This window comes from Panulirus ornatus, chromosome 18 (genome assembly GCF_036320965.1).
Source record: "Panulirus ornatus isolate Po-2019 chromosome 18, ASM3632096v1, whole genome shotgun sequence".
In the NCBI taxonomy this organism is placed as follows: domain Eukaryota; kingdom Metazoa; phylum Arthropoda; class Malacostraca; order Decapoda; family Palinuridae; genus Panulirus; species Panulirus ornatus.
In genome coordinates, this window is record NC_092241.1 from 6,524,373 (window position 1) to 6,548,424 (window position 24,052).

The 24,052-nt window shown below is 41.2% G+C and overlaps 1 protein-coding gene across 1 annotated transcript in view; it reads left to right on the plus strand.

Annotated features, from left to right (window-relative positions):
• Window positions 1-708: 708 nt before the first annotated feature.
• Window positions 709-24,052, plus strand: part of fy (fuzzy planar cell polarity protein-like protein) — a 55,087-nt gene continuing 31,743 nt past the window's right edge. Inside the window, exons 1-3 of the mRNA XM_071672842.1 lie at window positions 709-837; window positions 8,128-8,249; window positions 13,757-13,910. Of these exons, the coding sequence (XP_071528943.1) occupies window positions 757-837; window positions 8,128-8,249; window positions 13,757-13,910 (357 nt within the window). The 5' untranslated portion in view covers window positions 709-756. The remainder of the gene's footprint in view (window positions 838-8,127; window positions 8,250-13,756; window positions 13,911-24,052) is intronic.

Below are 24,052 nucleotides of genomic sequence, written 5' to 3' on the forward strand. Positions count from 1 at the left end.
ATAGAGTGAATTGGAGCGATGTGGTATACAGGGGTTGACGTGCTGTCAGTGGATTGAATCAAGGCATGTGAAGCGTCTGGGGTAAACCATGGAAAGCTGTGTAGGTATGTATATTTGCGTGTGTGGACGTGTGTATGTACGTGTGTATGGGGGTTGGGCCATTTCTTTCGTCTGTTTCCTCGCGCTACCTCGCAAACGCGGGAGACAGCGACAAAGTATAAAAAAAAAAAAAAAAAAAAAAAAAAAAAAAAAAAAAAAAAATTTTTGTATCCCCTTGCACCACTTCTGAGTTACGTTGATGCAGGCAAGGGTTATATTAATGAAGAATAGGACCTTAGAGGCAGTTGGAGTTAAGATTTTAGGATAAGATAAAACAAAACTGCTTGGTTTAACCGTTTTAAGTTAACACTTTCCTTTGACTTCATCGTCTATACTATGGCTCTAGGTATGAGCTCTCGAGCTGGCTTTAAAAGTCAATAAATTCATATATATATATATATATATATATATATATATATATATATATATATATATATATATATATATATAGAGAGAGAGAGAGAGAGAGAGAGAGAGAGAGAGAGAGAGAGAGAGAAAAAAAAGGAGGGATATCAACCGGCATAATACTAATCCAAAAGTCGGCAAAATAACCACTACGTATTGGAGACAGTGTTGCCATATGGATATGAGAAAAAAAAAATACTGTGACCTGTGAGGCTTTTGGGTTCTGGTAACACTGCACCGCAGGTAAACAACATGGCGTCATGTACACTCATTGGCCTGTCTGCTGTCAGTGGAGTTCCTCTGTTTGTGAGACACACAGGCCCTGGCAAGCCGGTAAGTACACATGGGATGATACATGAAGGGTCAAGGAAAGGTAGTATGAGGTATTATCCCTAAGGCAAGTTTGGAAATATATGAAATTAAGGAGGATAATGGTCCCCACTGGGGAGAGGGTCTGAGCAACAGGTGGGTGGATGCAGGTGTACATGTATGGGTATTTTGGCTTAGTATCCCAAGTGGTGAATTAGATGTGCCAAGGAGGTGATATAGAGATTATTAGATTGGTGTTTTCATCTTATATAGTCTTGGCGCCGCCATTCTCATCTCAGTGGGTTCAGAGCAAGGGTGGACCCATGGTCTATGGGTCATTTCCCAGTGGACCACAACAAGGATGAAGTTTAGATAAATAGAATTTATCATCAGTACTCTTCTAGTGGAGGTTTGGGCTATATAATTTGTTTTTGATTGTGACTTCAGACCTGACATTTAATGTGCTGAAAGTGGTACAGTCACAGTGGGTGTCTCTGAAGTGGTCCACAAACACTACGGATTGTCTTTGAAGTGGTCCACTTAAATAGTAAAGGTTAAGAACTGCTGATATAGAGAGGGACGGAACAGATTATACTTGATGACGCTTTTAGGTCTGTGGTGTGGGTTTCGTTATTCGGATATATGAATATGTATTTATACATGCATACATATACCGGTATGATAATTATTATCATGTAACTTTATGTATATTGGTATACAAATTATCATCACGTAACTTTACATATATTTGTATACAAATTATTATCATGTAACTTTACGTATATTGGTATACAAATTATTATCATGTAACTCTACATATACTGGTATATTAATCATGTAACTACGTATACTGGTATACCAATTATTATCATGTAACTCTACATGTGCTGATCATGTAACTTGACGTGTACTGGTATACTAATTATTATCATGTAACCCTACACCTCTTGTTTTTGTGAGAGCTCCTGCATTTTTGAGGCTGCGTGCTGCATTCCATTTTGGAACAGCATAAGGAGGGACTAATCCTTTGGGGTAAAGGAGAACGAATATTACCTAAATTACACCTATGTGTTTTACAAGGTGACTTAGAGGGACAGGAGCTTGGGCTGGAAACCCTCCCCGTTTGCATCATTACTTTTTTAAAGATTAGGAGCTAAGTGAGGATCTTTCTTTTCAGGCTCAATTTTTGGTTCCTGATGTTACCTTGCTAAAGCGAGAAAAGTGATCTGGTATAGAAAAAAATAGTGGTTTTAGGATGTATATTTCATGAAAGTTATAAATTCCCAGGGGATGCTGTCAGTGGATTGAATCAGGGCATGTGAAGCGTCTGGGGTAAACCATGGAGGGCTGTGTGGGTATGTATATTTGCGTGTGTGGACAAAGCAAAAAAAAAAAAAAAAAAAAAATGCATCATTTACCCAAAATATTATTTTTTTTTCTCCTTTTCCAGGCAATGTTTAATCAGCACTTGAAACAATCCACACATTTTCCGGTTAAAGATTCACATGGAAGGTAATTCCATGTATTAACCAACCTTGCTCAGAATATTTGTCCTTTGTCTGGATTGGCTAGTCTTACTTTGTCATTTTGTACTCATGTTGTTTGTTCTTTTTGTCTCTCTGCCAAATGTAATGCATTGCATTCAGCTTTTGGGTTATTTATAATTTTCTCACTTATCGTATTTGCCCTCTCATTTATTGTCTACTGTGTGCAATTCTATTTTTTTTTTTTTGGAGGCTTTCCTCATGTGTTAGTTGTTTGAAGCCAATGTCAATCATTGTAATTGAACATTTTCTATGGAAATATCTTATGTTCAGATGAGCTGACCAAACTATTCAAAATGTTGATTGTCTCCAGTAAAATGACATTTAGATGACGATTAAGAATGTTTAAGATCTATTACAAAATATGATTCCTTGACGGGCATCCCCTGAATTGTTATTCTACAGGAAACGGGATACTGATGTCCGAAATTTTCATCTGCATTCATTTAATCCAAGCATAAGTTTGTATGTAACAATAGATGTGGTATTATACCCCTGTATGTACTTCATAGCCTCACCCCAAACTAGCCCTACTAAACGAGACCACAACATTTCAGTATTAGAACAGCTATGGGTCTACAATAGTTTTGAATTATGTAAATACTTCTTATCTTTGACCATCACTCATTTCCAGTTGGCTGTCCTTGTTTACTATTATTATTCTTAATTGTTTGTATATATGATATACTGTATAGGGAACATTGTCCATCAATTTTTTCACATTAGTGATATAATATTACCCGTAACATGCCTTAACGTACCTCACCCTTCCTTTGCTTATTTCATGTGAAGGCCCATGATGTGTTACCTAATTCCATAACATTACCTCACCACATCTTCCTTTGTTAAACGTATATGAAGGCAATTTTTTTTTTTTGTAAATAGTTCAAGTATGTATATACATGTGTATGTGGGTGGGTTGGGCCATTCTTTCGTCTGTTTCCTTGCGCTACCTCGCTAATGCGGGAGACAGCAACAAAGCAAAATGAATAGATAAATAAATATTGTTCAAGAAGTGTGGGAGGTGGGTTGATTACAAATGGTAGTGAGTGGTGGGATGAAGTAAGTTTATTAGTGAAAGAGAAGAGGGAGGCATTTGGACGATTTTTGCAGGGAAAAATGCAAATGAGTGGGAGATGTATAAAAGAAAGAGACAGGAGGTCAAGAGAAAGGTGCAAGAGGTGAAAAAGAGGGCAAATGAGAGTTGGGGTGAGAGAGTATCATTAAATTTTAGGGAGAATAAAAAGATGTTCTGGAAGGAGGTAAATAAAGTGTGTAAGACAAGAGAGCAAATGGGAACTTCAGTGAAGGGGGCTAATGGGGAGGTGATAACAAGTAGTGGTGATGTGAGAAGGAGATGGAGTGAGTATTTTGAAGGTTTGTTGAATGTGTTTGACGATAGAGTGGCAGATATAGGGTGTTTTGGTCGAGGTGGTGTGCAGTGTGAGAGGGTTAGGGAAAATGATTTGGTAAACAGAGAGGAGGTAGTAAAAGCTTTGCTGAAGTTGAAAGCCGGCAAGGCAGCAGGGTTTGGATGGTATTGCAGTGGAATTTATTAAGAAAGGCGGTGACTGTATTGTTGACTGGTTGGTAAGGTTATTTAATGTATGTATGATTCATGTTTTGAAATGGTTTGGGCACATGGAGAGAATGAGTGAGGAAATATTGACCAAGAGGATATATGTGTCGGAGGTGGAGGGAACGAGGAGAAGTGGGAGACCAAATTGGGGGTGGAAAGATGGAGTGAAAAAGATTTTGAGTGATCGGGGCCTGAACATGCAGGAGGGTGAAAGGCAGGCAAGGAATAGAGTGAATTGGATCAATATGGTATACCTGGGTTGACGTGCTGTTAGTGGATTGAATCATGGCATGTGAAGCGTCTGGGGTAAACCATGGAAAGTTGTGTGAGCCTGGATGTGGAAAGGGAGCTGTGGTTTTGGGCATTATTGCATGACAGCTAGAGACTGAGTGTGAACGAATGAGGCCTTTGTTGTCTTTTCCTAGCGCTACCTCCCACACATGAGGGGGGAGGGGGATGGTTTTTCATGTGTGGCGAGGTGGCGATGGGAATGAATAAAGGCAGACAGTGTGAATTGTGTGCATGGGTATATATGTATATGTCTGTGTGTGTATATATATGTGTACATTGAGATGTATAGGTATGTATATTTGCGTGTGTGGACGTGTGTGTAGATACATGTGTATGGGGGTGGGTTGGGCCATTTCTTTCGTCTGTTTCCTTGCGCTACCTTGCAAGCGCGGGAGACCGACAAAGAAAAGAAAAATGATTCATGGTGAGGTGCCTGAGGATTGGCAGAATGCTTGCATAGTGCCATTGTACAAAGGCAAAGGGGATAAGAGTGAGTGCTCAAATTACAGAGGTATAAGTTTGTTTAGTATTCCTGGTAAATTATATGGGAGGGTATTACAGAGGTATAAGTTTGTTGAGTATTCCTGGTAAATTATATGGGAGGGTATTGATTGAGAGGGTGAAGGCATGTACAGAGCATCAGATTGGGGAAGAGCAGTGTGGTTTCAGAAGTGGTAGAGGATGTGTGGATCAGGTGTTTGCTTTGAAGAATGTATGTGAGAAATACTTAGAAAAGCAAATGGATTTGTATGTAGCATTTATGGATCTGGAGGAGGCATATGATAGAGTTGATAGAGATGCTCTGTGGAAGGTACTAAGAATATATGGTGTGGGAGGCAAGTTGTTAGAAGCAGTGAAAAGTTTTTATCGAGGATGTAAGGCATGTGTACGTGTAGGAAGAGAGGAAAGTGATTGGTTCTCCTTGAATGTAGGTTTGCGGCAGGGGTGTGTGATGTCTCCATAGTTGTTTAATTTGTTTATGGATGGGGTTGTTAGGGAGGTGAATGCAAGAGTTTTGGAAAGAGAGGGCAAGTATGCAGTCTGTTGTGGATGAGAGAGCTTGGGAAGTGAGTCAGTTGTTGTTTGCTGATGATACAGCGCTTGTGGCTGATTCATGTGAGAATCTGCAGAAGCTGGTGACTGAGTTTGGTGAAGTGTGTGAAAGAAGAAAGTTGAGAGTAAATGTGAATAAGAGCAAGGTTGTTAGGTACAGTAGGGTTGAGGGTCAAGTCAATTGGGAGGTAAGTTTGAATGGAGAAAAACTGGAGGAAGTAGAGTGTTTTAGATATCTGGGAGTGGATCTGGCAGCGGATGGAACCATGGAAGCGGAAGTGAATCATAGGGTGGGGGAGGGGGCGAAAATCCTGGGAGCCTTGAAGAATGTGTGGAAGTCGAGAACATTATCTCGGAAAGCAAAAATGGGTATGTTTGAAGGAATAGTAGTTCCAACAATGTTGTATGGTTGTGAGGCGTGGGCTATGGATAGAGTTGTGCGCAGGAGGGTGGATGTGCTGGAAATGAGATGTTTGAGGACAGTATGTGGTGTGAGGTGGTTTGATCAAGTAAGTAATGTACGGGCAAGAGAGATGTGTGGAAATAAAAAGAGCATGGTTGAGAGAGCAGAAGAGGGTGTTTTGAAATGGTTTGGGCACATGGAGAGAATGAGTGAGGAAAGATTGACCAAGAGGATATATGTGTCGGATGTGGAGGGAACGAGGAGAAGTGGGAGACCAAATTGGAGGTGGAAAGATGGAGTGAAAAAGATTTTGAGTGATCAGGGCCTGAACATGCAGGAGGGTGAAAGGAGGGCAAGGAATAGAGTGAATTGGATCGATGTGGTATACTGGGGTTGACGTGCTGTCAGTGGATTGAATCAGGGCATGTGAAGCGTCTGGGGTAAACCATGGAAAGTTCTGTGGGGCCTGGATGTGGAAAGGGAGCTGTGGTTTCGGGCATTATTATGTGACAGCTAGAAACTGAGTGTGAACAAATGGGGCCTTTGTTGTCTTTTCCTAGCACTACCTCGCACACATGAGGGGGGAGGGGGATGTTATTCCATGTGTGGCGAGGTGGCGATGGGAATGAATAAAGGCAGACAGTATGAATTATGTACATTTATATATATGTATAAGTCTGTGTGTTTTATGGATCTGGAGAAGGCATATGATAGAGTTGATAGAGATGCTCTGTGGAAGGTATTAAGAATATATGGTGTGGGAGGAAAGTTGTTAGAAGCAGTGAAAAGTTTTTATCGAGGATGTAAGGCATGTGTACGTGTAGGAAGAGAGGAAAGTGATTGGTTCTCAGTGAATGTAGGTTTGCGGCAGGGGTGTGTGATGTCTCCATGGTTGTTTAATTTGTTTATGGATGGAGTTGTTAGGGAGGTAAATGCAAGAGTTTTGGAAAGAGGGGCAAGTATGAAGTCTGTTGGGGATGAGAGAGCTTGGGAAGTGAGTCAGTTGTTGTTCGCTGATGATACAGCGCTGGTGGCTGATTCATGTGAGAAACTGCAGAAGCTGGTGACTGAGTTTGGTAAAGTGTGTGAAGAAGAAAGTTAAGAGTAAATGTGAATAAGAGCAAGGTTATTAGGTACAGTAGGGTTGAGGGTCAAGTCAATTGGGAGGTGAGTTTGAATGGAGAAAAACTGGAGGAAGTGAAGTGTTTTAGATATCTGGGAGTGGATCTGGCAGCGGATGGAACCATGGAAGCGGAAGTGGATCATAGGGTGGGGGAGGGGGCGAAAATTCTGGGGGCCTTGAAGAATGTGTGGAAGTCGAGAACATTATCTCGGAAAGCAAAAATGGGTATGTTTGAAGGAATAGTGGTTCCAACAATGTTGTATGGTTGCGAGGCGTGGGCTATGGATAGAGTTGTGCGCAGGAGGATGGATGTGCTGGAAATGAGATGTTTGAGGACAATGTGTGGTGTGAGGTGGTTTGATCGAGTGAGTAACGTAAGGGTAAGAGAGATGTGTGGAAATAAAAAGAGCGTGGTTGAGAGAGCAGAAGAGGGTGTTTTGAAGTGGTTTGGGCACATGGAGAGAATGAGTGAGGAAAGATTGACCAAGAGGATATATGTGTCGGAGGTGGAGGGAACGAGGAGAAGAGGGAGACCAAATTGGAAGTGGAAAGATGGAGTGAAAAAGATTTTGTGTGATTGGGGCTTGAACATGCAGGAGGGTGAAAGGAGGGCAAGGAATAGAGTGAATTGGAGCGATGTGGTATACCGGGGTTGACGTGCTGTCAGTGGATTGAATCAAGGCATGTGAAGCGTCTGGGGTAAACCATGGAAAGCTGTGTAGGTATGTATATTTGCGTGTGTGGACGTATGTATATACATGTGTATGTGGGGGGGTTGGGCCATTTCTTTCGTCTGTTTCCTTGCGCTACCTCGCAAGCGCGGGAGACAGCGACAAAGTATAATAAAAAAAATAAAATAAGTCTGTGTGTGTATATATATGTGTACATTGAGATGTATAGGTATGTATATTTGCGTGTGTGAACGTGTATGTATATGCATGTGTATGGGGGTGGGTTGGGCCATTTCTTTCGTCTGTTTCCTTGCGCTACCTCGCAAACACGGGAGACAGCGACAAAGCAAAATATAATATAATGATATAGTTCAAGTATAGCTAGTTAAACTGCTACACTTATTTCAGCAGTTTTGTATTAAAAGTATGTTAATGTCTGATACTGATTTAGTGTTTTACTGTGGTTTGCTAATCACATTATAAAATGTTACTTATTATTCCCTGCTGTAAGATTTCCTGTTGAACTTTAACTGAATAATGTATTGTTGACTGTGTATAAATTAGTTTTGTCCAGTTATCTAAAAGGTGGATAAGAATGAACGAATATTGAATTTGGTTCTTATGCTGTTAAATATTGTACTTTTTTCCAGCCAGCTTATGCCTTGATTGGTTCTCTGAATGGCATTCACGTTTTTGGTGAATCACATGGAGTTACACTCTGTACAACAAGAACTCAAAATGCTAATTTGATGTGGAAAACATACCATGACAGGTAAGTAACTTACGAATGCCATAGGCAGCAGAAATTGTCATTAGAATTATTCACACTTTCTCTCCACAGGGGAATCTCATTCCTTACAATCCATTTTTTCATTTTCAATGCATGAGAAAAGGGAATAATACCTTCATTTTTGTAGGAAACAAGCTAGTGTTTTGAATGTTGGTGCTGGATATTTTACATTAGAATGTTTAAAGATAAAGAAGGACTGGAATATTGAAGTATAAACTTGTGAAACTCTCTTTGGGTTCAGGGAAAAGTAAAGTAAACGTATGTAAGATTAATCCACATTGATTATGATTTCTATATCTTTCCATTGTTATTAACCATAAAAAGACTTTTTCCTTTCCAATGTTCAACCATTCTTATTTTGAGTCCATTTGGGTTTGAGAATTGGCATATCAGAGTCAGCTTTCATTTTTGTCAAAAGTCAAAGAGGAATTATATTTGCCAGGGAAAAGTGCTCTTTATCCAAAGCATGTATGGCAGCCTCTCTTTCTCTTGCACTAATAGGTTTTTGTTGTCATGCTGTCACACTTCTGCAGTGTTGTACTATTAGTATGTCTCAGTTTTACTGCATCCTGTTGTTAATATTGAGATGCTCTCATTGCCTTTTAGATTTATGCGATAATAGTGATAAAAACTGGCATATAGACATATACGATAATAGTTATATCATGATATTTCAGAGATGCTCTGTGGAAAGTACTAAGAATATATGGTGTGGGAGGCAAGTTGTTAGAAGCAGTGAAAAGTTTTTATTGAGGATGTAAGGCATGTGTACATGTAGGAAGAGAGGAAAATGATTGGTTCTCAGTGAATGTAGGTTTGCGGCAGGGGTGTGTGATGTCTCCATAGTTGTTTAATTTGTGTATGGATGGGGTTGTTAGGGAGGTGAATGCAAGAGTTTTGGAAAGAGGGGCAAGTATGAAGTCTGTTGGGGATGAGAGAGCTTGGTAAGTGAGTCAGTTGTTGTTCGCTGATGATACAGTGCTGGTGGCTGATTCATGTGAGAAACTGCAGAAGCTGGTGACTGAGTTTGGTAAAGTGTGTGAAAGAAGAAAGTTAAGAGTAAATGTGAATAAGAGCAAGGTTATTAGGTACAGTAGGGTTGAGGGTCAAGTCATTTGGGAGGTAAACTTGAATGGAGAAAAACTGGAGGAAGTAAAGTGTTTTAGATATCTGGGAGTGGATCTGGCAGCGGATGGAACCATGGAAGTGGAAGTGAATCATAGGGTGGGGGAGGGGGCGAAAATCCTGGGAGCCTTGAAGAATGTGTGGAAGTCGAGAACATTGTCTCGGAAAGCAAAAATGGGTATGTTTGAAGGAATGGTGGTTCCAACAATGTTGTATGGTTGCGAGGTGTGGGCTATGGATAGAGTTGTGCGCAGGAGGGTGGATGTGCTGGAAATGAGATGTTTGAGGACAATATGTGGTGTGAGGTGGTTTGATCGAGTAAGTAATGTAAGGGTAAGAGAGATGTGTGGAAATAAAAAGAGCATGGTTGAGAGAACAGAAGAGGGTGTTTTGAAATGGTTTGGGCACATGGAGAGAATGAGTGAGGAAAGATTGACCAAGAGGATATATGTGTCGGAGGTGGAAGGAACGAGGAGAAGTGGGAGACCAAATTAGAGGTGGAAAGATGGAGTGAAAAAGATTTTGAGTGATTGGGGCCTGAACATGCAGGAGGGTGAAAGGCGGGCAAGGAATAGAGTGAATTGGATCGATGTAGTATACCGGGTCGATGTGCTGTCAGTGGATTGAATCATGGCATGTGAAGCGTCTGGGGTAAACCATGGAAAGTTCTGTGGGGCCTGGATGTGGAAAGGGAGCTGTGGTTTCGGGCATTATTGCATGACAGCTAGAAACTGAGTGTGAACGAATGGGGCCTTTGTTGTCTTTTCTTAGCGCTACGTCGCACACATGAGGGGGGAAGGGGATGGTATTCCATGTGTGGCGAGGTGGCGATGGGAATGAATAAAGGCAGACAGTGTGAATTGTGTGCATGTGTATATATGTATGTGTCTGTGTGCGTATATGTATGTGTACATTGAGATGTATGGGTATGTATATTTGCGTGTGTGGACGTGTATGTATATACATGTGTATGGAGATGGGTTGGGCCATTTCTTTCGTCTGTTTCCTTGCGCTACCTCGCAAATGCGGGAGACAGCGACAAAGCAAAATAAATACATAAATAAATATTCAGTGATTCATTACAGCATATAACTAGAATTGATATATGATCAGCTTGTTACTAAATCATCAACATTAATTTGTGAATGGAAAGACTGATATATTTTTTGAATGGGAAAATAGTTTAAATGTGACAGGCATTCCTCTTTCACGTTGTTTTACTGGTACTTTGCTCAGGTTAGACATTATGGATCTGGGATTCCTCCATCAGGAGAGTTGATTTCCAAGGTTCCTCTCAATTACTATTAAAGGCATTTATATTTGCTGTAGGATTAATCTTCTCCAAAAGTTTGTCTCTAAACTCTCCTCCATTATGTTAGGATGCTGTCATGCTCACAGGATGGAATGCATATAAAAGAAGTATAGGTTTTGACAGTTGAAAACCATTTTATCTCTTGAGGCAGTGTCCCTTGAGCAGTATTTCTTGGTTTTTGTACCTTTCCATGCCTCCCCTCCTTTTTGTGAAAAAATATTCCCCTCTTTCATCTGCCACCACCTTGGATTAGCATCCACAATCTGCCAAATGAACTCTTGAATGGTTAGATGGGTGTTGGATTTTCATGTCAGTCCAATGATTGGCAGAGGGCAGGCCTGAATAATGAGTAAGCTGCTGTCTTCAACATAGGATTGTTCATAAAGGGTGAATAAAGGCTAGTACCTCCTCACCACAGTCATAAGGGTTGAATAGGTCCAGATCCATATATTTCCGAGGAATGTATTTCATACTTATGGGTCACTACCTTGGAAAGAAGAGGGTTTTCACATTTCAAAACTTGCCTATTTTGAGCTCTTAAAGTAACAGATGCCAAGGCATAGATTTCATTGGGTCAGTAATATCATGGATTTTGGGTGGGTTCTTTATGGTTTCTGGGACTCGTTGAATGAGTATTGGCTAGCCTTGCATATTTTATGGTTGTTGATGAGAATGAAATCCGGATAGATATTTTATTATTTTTTTTATTTTGCTTTGTCGCTGTCTCCCGCATTAGCGAGGTAGCGCAAGGAAACAGACAAAAGAATGGCCCAACCCACCCACTTACACATGTATATACATACACGTCCACACACGCAAATATACATACCTATACATCTCAACGTATACATATATATATACACACACAGACATATACATATATACACATGTACATAATTCATACTATCTGCCTTTATTCATTCCCATTGCCACCTCGCCACACATGAAATAACAACCCCCTCCCCCCCATGTGTGCGAGGTAGCGCTAGGAAAAGGCAACAAAGGCCCCATTCATTCACACTCAGTCTCTAGCTGTCATATAATAATGCACCGAAACCACAGCCCCCTTTCCACATCCAGGCCCCACAGAACTTTCCATGGTTTACCCCAGACGCTTCACATGCCCTGGTTCAATCCATTGACAGCATGTCGACCCCGGTATACCACATCGTTCCAATTCACTCTATTCCTTGCCCACCTTTCACCCTTTTGCATGTTCAGGCCCCGATCACTCAAAATCTTTTTCACTCCATCTTTCCACCTCCAATTTGGTCTCCCACTTCTCGTTCTCTCCACCTCTGACACTTATATACTCTTAGTCAATCTTTCCTCACTCATTCTCTCCATGTGACCAAACCATTTCAAAACACCCTCTTCTGCTCTCTCAACCAAGCTTTTTTTATTACCACACATCTCTCTTACCCTTACATTACTTACTTGATCAAACCACCTCACACCACATATTGTCCTCAAATATCTCATTTCCAGCACATCCACCCTCCTGCGCACAACTCTATCCATAGCTCACGCCTTGCAGCCATACAACGTTGTTGGAACCACTATTCCTTCAAACATACCCATTTTTGCTTTCCGAGATAATGTTCTCGACTTCCACACATTCTTCAAGGCTCCCAGAATTTTCACCCCCTCCCCCACCCTATGATTCACTTCCGCTTCCATGGTTCCATCTGCTGCCAGATCCACTCCCAGATAACTGAAACACTTCACTTCCTCCAGTTTTTCTCCATTCAAACTTACCTCCCAGTTGACTTGACCCTCAACCCTACTGTACCTAATAACCTTTCTCTTATTCACATTTACTCTCAATTTTCTTCTTTCACACACTTTACCAAACTCAGTCACCAGCTTCTGCAGTTTCTCACATGAATCAGCCATCAGCGCCGTACCATCAGCGAACAACAACTGATTCACTTCCCAAGCTCTCTCATCCACAACAGACTTCATACTTGCCCCTCTTTCCAAAACTCTTGCATTCACCTCCCTAACAACCCCATCCATAAACAAATTAAACAACTATGGAGACATCACACACCTCTGCCGCAAACCTACATTCACTGAGAACCAATCACTTTCCTCTCTTCCTACACGTACACATGCCTTACATCCTCGATAAAAACTTTTCACTGCTTCTAACAACTTGCCTCCCACACCATATATTCTTAATACCTTCCACAGAGCATCTCTATCAACTCCATCATATGCCTTCTCCAGATCCATAAATGCTACATACAAATCCATTTGCTTTTCTAAGTATTTCTCACATACATTCCTCAAAGCAAACACCTGATCCACACATCCTCTACCACTTCTGAAACCACACTGCTCTTCCCCAATCTGATGCTCTGTACATGCCTTCACCCTCTCAATCAATACCCTCTCATATAATTTACCAGGAATACTCAACAAACTTATACCTCTGTAATCTGAGCACTCACCTTTGTCCCCTTTGCCTTTGTACAATGGCACTATGCAAGCATTCCGCCAATCCTCAGGCACCTCACCATGAATCATACATACATGAAATAACCTTACCAACCTGTCAACAACACAGTCACCCCCTTTTTTTTTTTTATAAATTCCACTGCAATGCCATCCAAACCTGCTGCCTTGCTGGCTTTCATCTTCCGCAAAGCTTTTACTACCTCTTCTCTGTTTACCAAATCATTTTCCCTAACCCTCTCACTTTGCACACCACCTTGACCAAAACACCCTATATCTGCCACTCTATCATCAAACACATTCAACAAAACTTCAAAATATATCTTGTTTATCTGTGAACTGATCACTCTATAAGCAAGTGCACTCTGATACTCATGTAGCTCTGCCTCAGAAGGAGAAGTGGTTTTCATTTTTCAAAAAGTAGATTTTTGTTAATTTTCTGTTTAATCCAAAATATGTTTCATTTTGCCCAATAAGTGTTGAATTCCTTCAGTTTCATAATATTGCCTTGAATATTTGTCTTATGATTCATAATCACTGTTAGATTGCATTATGAGAAATGTCCTGATAGTAAGGTTGTGCATTTCTGCAGCATACGGCTAGTTTTGATCCGAGGGAGTGAGACCGTTGGAGACAGTTGCGATGGAAATCTCCTAGACTTAATGTTTGCTTCTCTAGTTCTCCTCCTTGGTCTGGACACACTGACTTCAGCAACTAATATTGAAAGACTCAAAAAGGACATGAAGGTAAGGTATTATCATTAAAATGAAATAGCCATATTCTGTCTCATCTCTCAGTATATTTTTGGTACATTTTCCATAAGGTATTATCATTAAAGTGAAATAGCAGTATTCTGTCTAATCTCTCAGTATATTTTTGGTACATTTCCATTATTCCATGGCATGGATTATTATATTCAGATTTTGTATAATTTCTAATGGATGAGTCTTCACACATACAGGTTTTAGAATTGTAGATTGTTACTTTAAACATGTTTGGGAGAATCCTTTATAGCCTGTCTTTTATGCTGAAAAATTGGATGGGTGATTAGAATTTTAGTAGTATTATTTACAAGGAAATGTTTTGAGAGTAAAGTCAAGGGTTGGTGAGAGGACAAGAGCAAAGGAAGGAGTAGCACTACTCCTGAAACAGTTGTGGGAGTTTGTGATGGTGTGTAAGAAAGTAAACTAGATTGATATGGGTAAAGCTGGAAGTGGATGGAGAGAGATGGATGATTATTGGTGCCTATGCACCTGGGCATGAGAAGAAAGATCATGAGAGGCAAGTGTTTTAGGAACAGCTGAGTGAGTATGTTAGCAGTTTTCGTGCACAAGACCGGGTTATAGTGATGGATGATTTGAATGCAAAGGTAAGTATTATGGCAGTTGAGGGAATAATTGGTGTACATGGGATGTTCAGTGTTGCAAATGGAAATGCTGAAGAGCTTGTAGATTTGTGTGCTTAAAAAGGATTGGTAATTGGGAATGCCTGGTTTAAAAAGAGAGGTATACATAAGTATATGTATGTATTTTAACTTTCTAAAATGGGAAACGGAAGAAGGAGTCACACGGGGAGTGCTCATCCTCCTCGAAGGCTCAGATTGGGGTGTCTAAACGTGTGTGGATGTAACCAAGATGAGAAAAAAGGAGAGATAGGTAGTATGTTTGAGGAAAGGAACCTGGATGTTTTGGCTCTGAGTGAAACAAAATTCAAGGGTAAAGGGGAAGAGTGGTTTGGGAGTATCTTGGGAGTAAAGTCAGGGGTTAGTGAGAGGACAAGAGCAAGGGAAGGTAGCACTACTCCTGAAACAGGAGTGGTGGGAGTATGTGATAGAGTGTAAGAAAGTAAATTCTAGATTGATATGGGTAAAACTGAAACTTGATGGAGAGAGATGAGTGATTATTGGTGCATATGCACCTGGGCATGAGAAGAAAGATCATGAGAGGCAAGTGTTTTGGGAGCAGCTGAATGAGTGTGTTAGTGGTTTTGATGCACAAGATCGGGTTATAGTGATGGGTGATTTGAATGCAAAGGTGAGTAATGTGGCAGTTGAGGGAATAATTGGTATACATGGGGTGTTCAGTGTTGTAAATGGAAATGGTGAAGAGCTTGTAGATGTATGTGCTGAAAAAGGACTGGTGATTGGGAATACCTGGTTTAAAAAGCGAGATATACATAAGTATACCTATGTAAGTAGGAGAGATGGCCAGAGAGCGTTATTGGATTACAGGCAAATTGATAGGCGCACGAAAGAGAGACTTTTGGATGTTAATGTGCTGAGAGGAGCAACTGGAGGGATGTCTGATCATTATCTTGTGGAGGCGAAGGTGAAGATTTGTAGGGGTTTTCAGAAAAGAAAAGACAATGTTGGGGTGAAGAGAGTGGTGAGAGTGAATGAGCTTGGGAAGGAGACTTGTGTGAGGAGGTACCAGGAGAGACTGAGTACAGAATGGAAAAAGGTGAGAACAAAGGAGGTAAGGGGAGTGGGGGAGGAATGGGATGTATTTAGGGAAGCAGTGATGGCTTGCGCAAAAGATACTTGTGGCATGAGAAGGATGGGAGGTGGGTTGATTAGAAAGGGTAGTGAGTGGTGGGATGAAGAAGTAAGATTATTAGTGAAAGAGAAGAGAGAGGCATTTGGATGATTTTTACAGGGAAAAAATGCAGATTAGTGGGAGATGTATAAGAGAAAGAGACAGGAGGTCAAAGGAAAGGTGCAAGAGGTGAAAAAGAGGGCAAATGAGAGTTGGGGTGAGAGAGTATCATTGAATTTTAGGGAGAATAAAAAGATGTTTTGGAAGGAGGTAAATAAAGTGCGTAAGACAAGGGAGCAAATGGGAACTTCAGTGAAGGGGGCTAATGGGGAGGTGATAACAAGTAGTGGTGATGTGTGAAGGAGATGGAGTGAGTATTTTGAAGGTTTGTTGAATGTGTTTGATGATAGAGTGGCAGATATACGGTGTTTTGGTCAAGGTGGTGTGCAAAGTGAGAGGGTTAGGGAAAATGATTTGGTAAACAGAGAAGAGGTAGTAAAAGCTTTGCAGAAGATGAAAGCCGGCAAGGCAGCGGGTTTGGATGGTATTGCATTGGAATTTATTAAAAAAGGGGGTGACTGTATTGTTGACTGGTTGGTAAGGGTATTTAATGTATGTATGATTCTTGGTGAGGTGCCTGAGGATTGGCAGAATGCTTGCATAGTGCCATTGTACAAAGGCAAAGGGGATAAGAGTGAGTGCTCAAATTACAGAGGTATAAGTTTGTTGAGTATTCCTGGTAAATTATATGGGAGGGTATTGATTGAGAGGGTGAAGACATGTACAGAGCATCAGATTGGGGAAGAGCAGTGTGGTTTCGGAAGTGGTAGAGGATGTGTGGATCTAGTGTTTGCTTTGAAGAATGTATGTGAGAAATACTTAGAAAAGCAAATGGATTTGTATGTAGCATTTATGGATCTGGAGAAGGCATATGATAGAGTTGATAGAGATGCTCTGTGGAACGTATTAAGAATATATGGTGTGGGAGGCAAGTTGTTAGAAGCAGTGAAATAGGTTGCGGCAGGGGTGTGTGATGTCTCCATGGTTGTTTAATTTGTCAATGGATGGGTTGTTAGGGAGGTGAATGCAAGAGTTTTGGAAAGAGGGGCAAGTATGCAGTCTGTTGTGGATGAGAGAGCTTGGGAAGTGAGTCAGTTGTTGTTCACTGATGATACAACGCTGGTGGCTGATTCATGTGAGAAACTGCAGAAGCTGGTGACTGAGTGTGAAAGAAGAAAGCTGAGAGTAAATGTGAATAAGAGCAAGGTTATTAGGTACAGTAGGGTTGAGGGTCAAGTCAATTGGGGGGTAAGTTTGAATGGAGAAAAACTGGAGGAAGTAGTGTTTTAGATATCTGAGAGTGGACCTGGCAGTGGATGAAACCATGTAATTGGAAGTGAATGATAGGATGGGGGAGGGGGCAAAAATTCTGGGAGCCTTGAAGAATGTGTGGAAGTCGAGAACATTATCTCGGAAAGCAAAAATGGGTATGTTTGAAGGAATAGTGGTTCCAACAATGTTGTATGGTTGCGAGGCGTGGGCTGTGGGTAGAGTTGTGCGCAGGAGGGTGGATGTGCTGGAAATGAGATATTTGAGGACAATATGTGGTGTGAGGTAGTTTGATCTAGTAAGTAATGATAGGGTAAGAGAGATGTGTGGAAATAAAGAGAGTGTGGTTGAGAGAGCAGAAGAGGGTGGTTTGAAATGGTTTGGTCACATGGAGAGAATGAGTGAGGAAAGGTTGACCAAGAGGATGTATGTGTCAGAGGTGGAGGGAACAAGGAGAAGTGGAAGACCAAATTGGAGGTGGAAAGATGGAGTGAAAAAGATTTTGAGTGATCGGGGCCTGAACATGCAGGAGGGTGAAAGGCGTGCAAGGAATAGAGTGAATTGGAATGATGTGGTATACCGGGGTCAACGTGCTGTCAATGGATTGAACCAGGGCATGTGAAGCGTCTGGGGTAAACCATGGAAAGTTGTGTGGGGCCTGGAGGTGGAAAGGGAGCTGTGGTTTCATTGCATTATTACATGACAGCTAGAGACTGAATGTGAACGAATGGGGCCTTTGTTGTCTTTTCCTAGCGCTACCTCGCACACATGAGGGGGGAGGGGGTTGTTATTCCATGTGTGGCTAGGTGGCGATGGGAGTAAATAAAGGCAGACAGTATGAATTATGTACATGTGAATATATGTATATGTCTGTGTGTGTATATATATGTATACATTGAGATGTATAGATATGTATATTTGCGTGTGTGGACGTGTATGTATATACATGTGTATGTGGGTGGGTTGGGCCATTCTTTCGTCTGTTTCCTTGCGCTACCTCGCTAACGCAGGAGACAGCGACAAAGCAAAATAAAATAAAATGAAAATAATGTATGTAAGTAGGAGAGATGGCCAGAGAGCATTATTGGATTATATGTTAATTGATAGGCATGTGAAAGAGGGACTTTTGGATGATAATGTGCTGAGAGGTGCAAGTGGAGGTATGTCTGATCATTATCTTGTGGAGGCGAAAGTGAAGATTTGTAGAGGTTTTCAGAAAAGAAGAGAGAATATTGGGGTGAAGAGAGTGGTGAGATTAAGTGAGCTTAGGAAGGAGGCTTGTGTGAGGAAGTACCAGGAGAGACTGAGTGCGAAGTGGAAAAAGGTGAGAGCAAATGATGTAAGGGTAGTGGGGGAGGAATGGGATGTATTTAGGGAAGCAGTGATAGCTTGTGCAAAAGATGCTTGTGGCATGAGAAACATGGGAGGTGGGTGATTAGAAAGGGTTATGAGTGGTGGGATGAAGAAGTAAGATTTTTAGTGAAAGAGAAGAGAGAGGCATTTGGATGATTTTTGCAGGGAAATAGTGCAAATGACTGAGAGATGTATAAAAGAAAGAGACAGAAGGTCAAGAGAAAGGTGCAAGAGGTGAAAAAGAGGGCAGATGAGAGTTGGGCTGAGAGGGTATCATTAAATTTTAGGGAGAATAAGATGTTTTGGAAAGAGGTGAATAAAGTGCATAAGACAAGAGAACAAATGGGAACATCGATGAAGGGGCTAATGGGGAGGTAATAACAAGTAGTGGTGATGTGAGGAGGAGATGGAGTGTGTATTTTGAAGGTTTGTTGAATGTGTTAGATGATAGAGTGGCAGATGTAGGGTGTTTTGGTTGAGGTGGTGTGCGAAGTGAGAGGGTCAGGGAGAATGGTTTGGTAAAGAGAGAAAAGGCAGTGAAAGCTTTGTGGAAGATGAAAGCCAGCAAGGCAGTGGGTTTGGATGGTATTGCAGTGGAATTTATTAAAAAAGGGGGTGACTGTGTTTTTAACTGATTGGTGAGGATATTCAATGTATGTATGGCTCATGGTGAAGTACCTGAAGATTGGCAGAATGCATGCATAGTGCCAAAGGCAAAGGGGCTAAAGGTGAGTGCTCAAATTACAGAGGTATAAGTTTGTTGAGTATTCCTGGTAAATTATACGGGGAGGTATTGATTGAGAGGGTGAAGGCATGTACAGAGCATCTGATTGGGGAAGAGTAGTGTGGTTTCAGAAGTGGTAGAGGATGTGTGGATCAGGTGTTTGCTTTGAAGAATGTATGTGAGAAATACTTAGAAAAACAAATGGATTTGTATGAAGCATTAATGGACCTAGAGAAGGTATATTATAGAGTTGATAGAGATACTCTGTGGAAGATATTAAGAGTATATGGTGTGGGAGGCAAGTTGCTAAAAGCAGTGAAAAGTTTTTATCGAGGTGTAAGGCATGTGTGCGAGTATTAAGAGAGGAAAGTGATCGGTTCTCAGTGAATGTTGGTTTGCGGCAGGGGTGCATGATGTCTCCATGGTTGTTTAATTTGTTTATGGATGGGGTTGTGAGGGAGGTGAATGCAAGTTTTGGAAAGAGGGGCTAGTATGCAGTCTGTTGTGGATGAGAGGGCTTGGGAAGTGAGTTAGTTGTTGTTCACTGATGATACAGTGCTGGTGGTTGATTTGGATGAGAAACTGCAGAAGCTGGTGACTGAGATTGGTGAAGTGTGTGAAAGGAGAAAGCTGAGAGTAAATGTGAATAAGAGCAAGGTTATTAGGTACAGTAGGGTTGAGGGACAAGTCAGTTGGGAGGTAAGTTTGAATGGAGAAAAACTGGAGGAAGTGAAGTGTTTTAGATATCTGGTAGTGGATTTAGCAGCAGATGGAACCATGGAGGCGAAAGTGAGTCACAGGGTGGGGGAGGTGGTGAAGGCTCTAGGAGTGTTGAAGAATGGGTGGAAGGCGAGAACATTATCTCGGAAAGCAAAAATGGGTATGTTTGAAGGAATAGTGGTTCCAACAATGTTATATGGTTGCGAGGCATGAGCTATTGATAGGGTTGTGTGGAGGAGGGTGGATGTGCTGGAAATGAGATGTTTGAGGGCAATATGTGGTGTGAGGTGGTTTGATCGATTAAGTAATGAAAGGGTAAGAGAGATGTGTGGTAATAAAAAGAGTGTGGTTGAGAGAGCAGAAGAGGGTGTATTGAAATGGTCTGGTCACATGGAGAGAATGAATGAGGAATGATTGACAAAGAGAATATCTGTGTCAGAGGTTTAGGGAACGAGGAGAAGTGGGAGACCAAATTGTAGGTAGAAGGATGGAGTGAAAAAGATTTTGAGCGATCTGGGTCTTAACATACAGGAGGGTGAAAGGCATTGAAGGAATAGAGTGAATTGGAACAATGTGGTATACTGGGATCGATGTGCTGTCCATGGATTGAACCAGGGCATGTGAAGTGTCTGGGGTTAAACCATGGAAAGTTCTGTGGGGCCTGGATGTGGAAAGGAAGCTGTGGTTTTGGTGCATTGCACCTGACAGCTAGAGACTGAGTGTGACTGAATGTGGCATTTGTTGTCTTTTCCTAGCGCTACTTCGCGCGTGTGCGGGGGGAGGGGTTACCATTTCTTGTGTGGCGGTGTGGCGATGGCAATGACTGAGGGCAGCAAGTATGAATATGTACATGTGTATATATGTATATGTCTGTGTATGTATATGTATGTATACATTAAAATGTATAGGTATGTATATGCGTGTGTGTGGGCGTGTATGTTTATACATCTGTATGTGGGTGGGTTGGACCATTCTTTCATCTGTTTCCCTGCGCTACCTCACTAACACTGGAGACAGCGACAGAGTAAAATAGATAATGAATAAAATAAGTAAATAATAAATAAAAGGAAGTACCAGGAGAGACTGAGTACAGAATGGAAAAAGGTGAGAACAAAGGAGGTAAGAGGAGTGGGGAAGGAATGAGATGTATTTAGGGGAGCAGTGATGGCTTGCACAAAAGATGCTTGTGGCATGAGAAGCGTGGGAGGTGGACAGATTAGAAAGGGTACCGAGTGGTGGGATGAAGAAGTAAGATTATTAGTGAAAGAGAAGAGAGAGGCATTTGGACGATTTTTGCAGGGAAATAATGCAAATGAGTGGGAGATATATAAAAGAAAGAGGCAGGAGGTCAAGAGAAAGGTGCAAGAGGTGAAAAAGAGGGCAAATGAGAGTTGGGGTGAGAGAGTATCATTAAATTTTAGGGAGAATAAAAAGATGTTTTGGAAGGAGGTAAATAAAGTGTGTAAGACAAGGGAACAAATGGGAACTTCAGTGAAGGGGGCTAATGGGGAGGTGATAACAAGTAGTGGTGATGTGAGGAGATGGAGTGAGTATTTTGAAGGTTTGTTGAATGTGTTTGATGATAGAGTAGCAGATATATGGTGTTTTGGTCGAGGTGGTGTGCAAAGTGAGAGGGTTAGGGAAAATGATTTGGTAAACAGAGAAGAGGTAGTAAAAGCTTTGCGGAAGATGAAAGCCGGCAAGGCAGCGGGTTTGGATGGTATTGCAGTGGAATTTATTAAAGAAGGGGGTGACTGTATTGTTGACTGGTTGGTAAGGTTATTTGATGTATGTATGATTCATGGTGAGGTGCCTGAGGATTGGCGGAATGCTTGCATATTGCCATTGTACAAAGGCAAAGGGGATAAGAGTGAGTGCTCAAATTACAGAGGTATAAGTTTGTTGAGTATTCCTGGTAAATTATATGGGAGGGTATTGATTGAGAGGGTGAAGGCATGTACAGAGCATCAGATTGGGGAAGAGCAGTGTGGTTTCAGAAGTGGTAGAGTATGTGTGGATCAGGTGTTAGCTTTGAAGAATGTATGTGAGAAATACTTAGAAAAGCTAATGGATTTATATGTAGCATTTATGAAACTGGAGAAGGCATGTGATAGAGTTGATAGAGATGCTCTGTGGAAGGTATTGAGAATATATGGTGTGGGAGGCAAGTTGTTAGAAGCAGTGAAAAGTTTTTATCGAGGATGTAAGGCATTTGTAAGTGTAGGAAGAGAGGAAAGTGATTGGTTCTCAGTGAATGTAGGTTTGCGGCAGGGGTGTGTGATGTCTCCATGGTTGTTTAATTTGTATATGGATGGGGTTGTTAGGGAGGTGAATGCAAGAGTTTTGAAAAGAGGGGCAAGTATGAAGTCTGTTGTGGATGAGAGAGCTTGGGAAGTGAGTCAGTTGTTATTCGCTGATGATACAGCACTGTTGGCTGATTCATGTGAGAAACTGCAGAAGCTGGTGACTGAGTTTAGTAAAGTGTGTGAAAGAAGAAAGTTGAGAGTAAAGGTGAATAAGAGCAAGGTTATATGTGTGGAAGTCGAGAACATTATCTCGGAAAGCAAAAATGGGTATGTTTGAAGGAATAGTGGTTCCAACAATGTTATATGGTTGCGAGGCGTGGGCTATGGATAGAGTTGTGCGGAGGAGGGTGGATGTGCTGGAAATGAGATGTTTGAGGACAGTATGTGGTGTGAGGTGGTTTGATCGAGTAAGTAATAATAGGGTAAGAGAGATGTGTGGTAATAAAAAGAGTGTGGTTGAGAGAGAGAAGAGGGTGTTTTGAAATGGTTTGGTCACATGGAGAGAATGAGTGAGGAAAGGTTGACCAAGATGATATGTGTCAGAGGTGGAGGGAACGAGGAGAAGTGGGAGACCAAATTGGAGGTGGAAAGATGGAGTGAAAAAGATTTTGAGTGATTGGGGCCTGAACATGCAGGAGGGTGAAAGGCATGCAAGAAATAGAGTGAATTGGAACGATGTGGTATACCGGGGTCGACCTGCTGTCAATGGATTGAACTAGGGCATGTGAAGCGTCTGGGGTAAACCTTGGAATTTTCTGTGGGGCCTGGATGTGGAAAGGAAGCTGTGGTTTTGGTGCATTATTACATGACAGCTAGAGACTGAGTGTGAACGAATGTAGCCTTTGTTGTCTTTTCCTAGCGCTACCTCACACACATGAGGGGGGAGGGGGTTGTTATTTCAGTGTGGCGAGGTGACGATGGGAGTGAATAAAGGCAGACAGTATGAATTATGTACATGTGTATATATGTATTTGTCTGTGTGTGTATATATATGTATACGTTGAGATGTATAGGTATGTATATTTGCATGTGTGGACGTGTATGTATATACATGTGTATGTTGGTGGGTTGGGACATTCTTTCGTCTGTTTCCATGCGCTACCTCGCTAACGCGGGAGACAGCGACAAAGCAAAATAATAAATAAAAATAATGATAATAAATAAAAATTTACAAGGAGGATAAGTGTAAATCAAATTTGTTTAAAGGTTTTAGAGACAAAACTCACTTTGTTCACTTTTCTGACAGCAGCAGCTTCATGGATGATTAACAGTCTGCCTTATAGAATACATTTCTTCACAGTGTTTTAATCTTTGCATTTTTGGCTTTCTTTGACACCTAAGTGAGATTATTAGTGGCCTAATTGCAGACGAATATTTTTTAGGCTCCAACCTTCTTTGAATATATTTAAAAAGGTGCTTGAAAATTATAAAATTTTGAGATGGCAGCACAAAATGGAATACTGTATATATGCTTTATAGAAAATCGTTGGTGAGCTTGAATTTTTTTGGCTGGTATAAATAACATTTGATAAACTAGAATGTTTGTAAAAAAGAAAAAGGAAGTAATAGAAAAGGAAGTATTTGCATCAGTGCAACAGTTACAGATTTTATGTACGTCTAATATCAGGCTACTCATCTAAGAGCCTTTTTTCATAGGGTGAGGACATAACTTTAACATAAGAAAGGAGGGCTATGTACGAGTTAAGCAGTGGCGAATGATGTATGACGATAGGAAAGAATTATCATTCAGATTCAAAACAGCTTTTTTGCCAGAAGAACACCCGAACCTTTGGCATAATGCTGGAGGTGTCTTTTGTATGTAGGGTGATGACAGTAAGAAGACCCTCGATGTACAGAGTGTTTACAAGATCCACATTTAAATAGAGGATTTCTGCACTTAATATTAGATGACCCCCACCTAT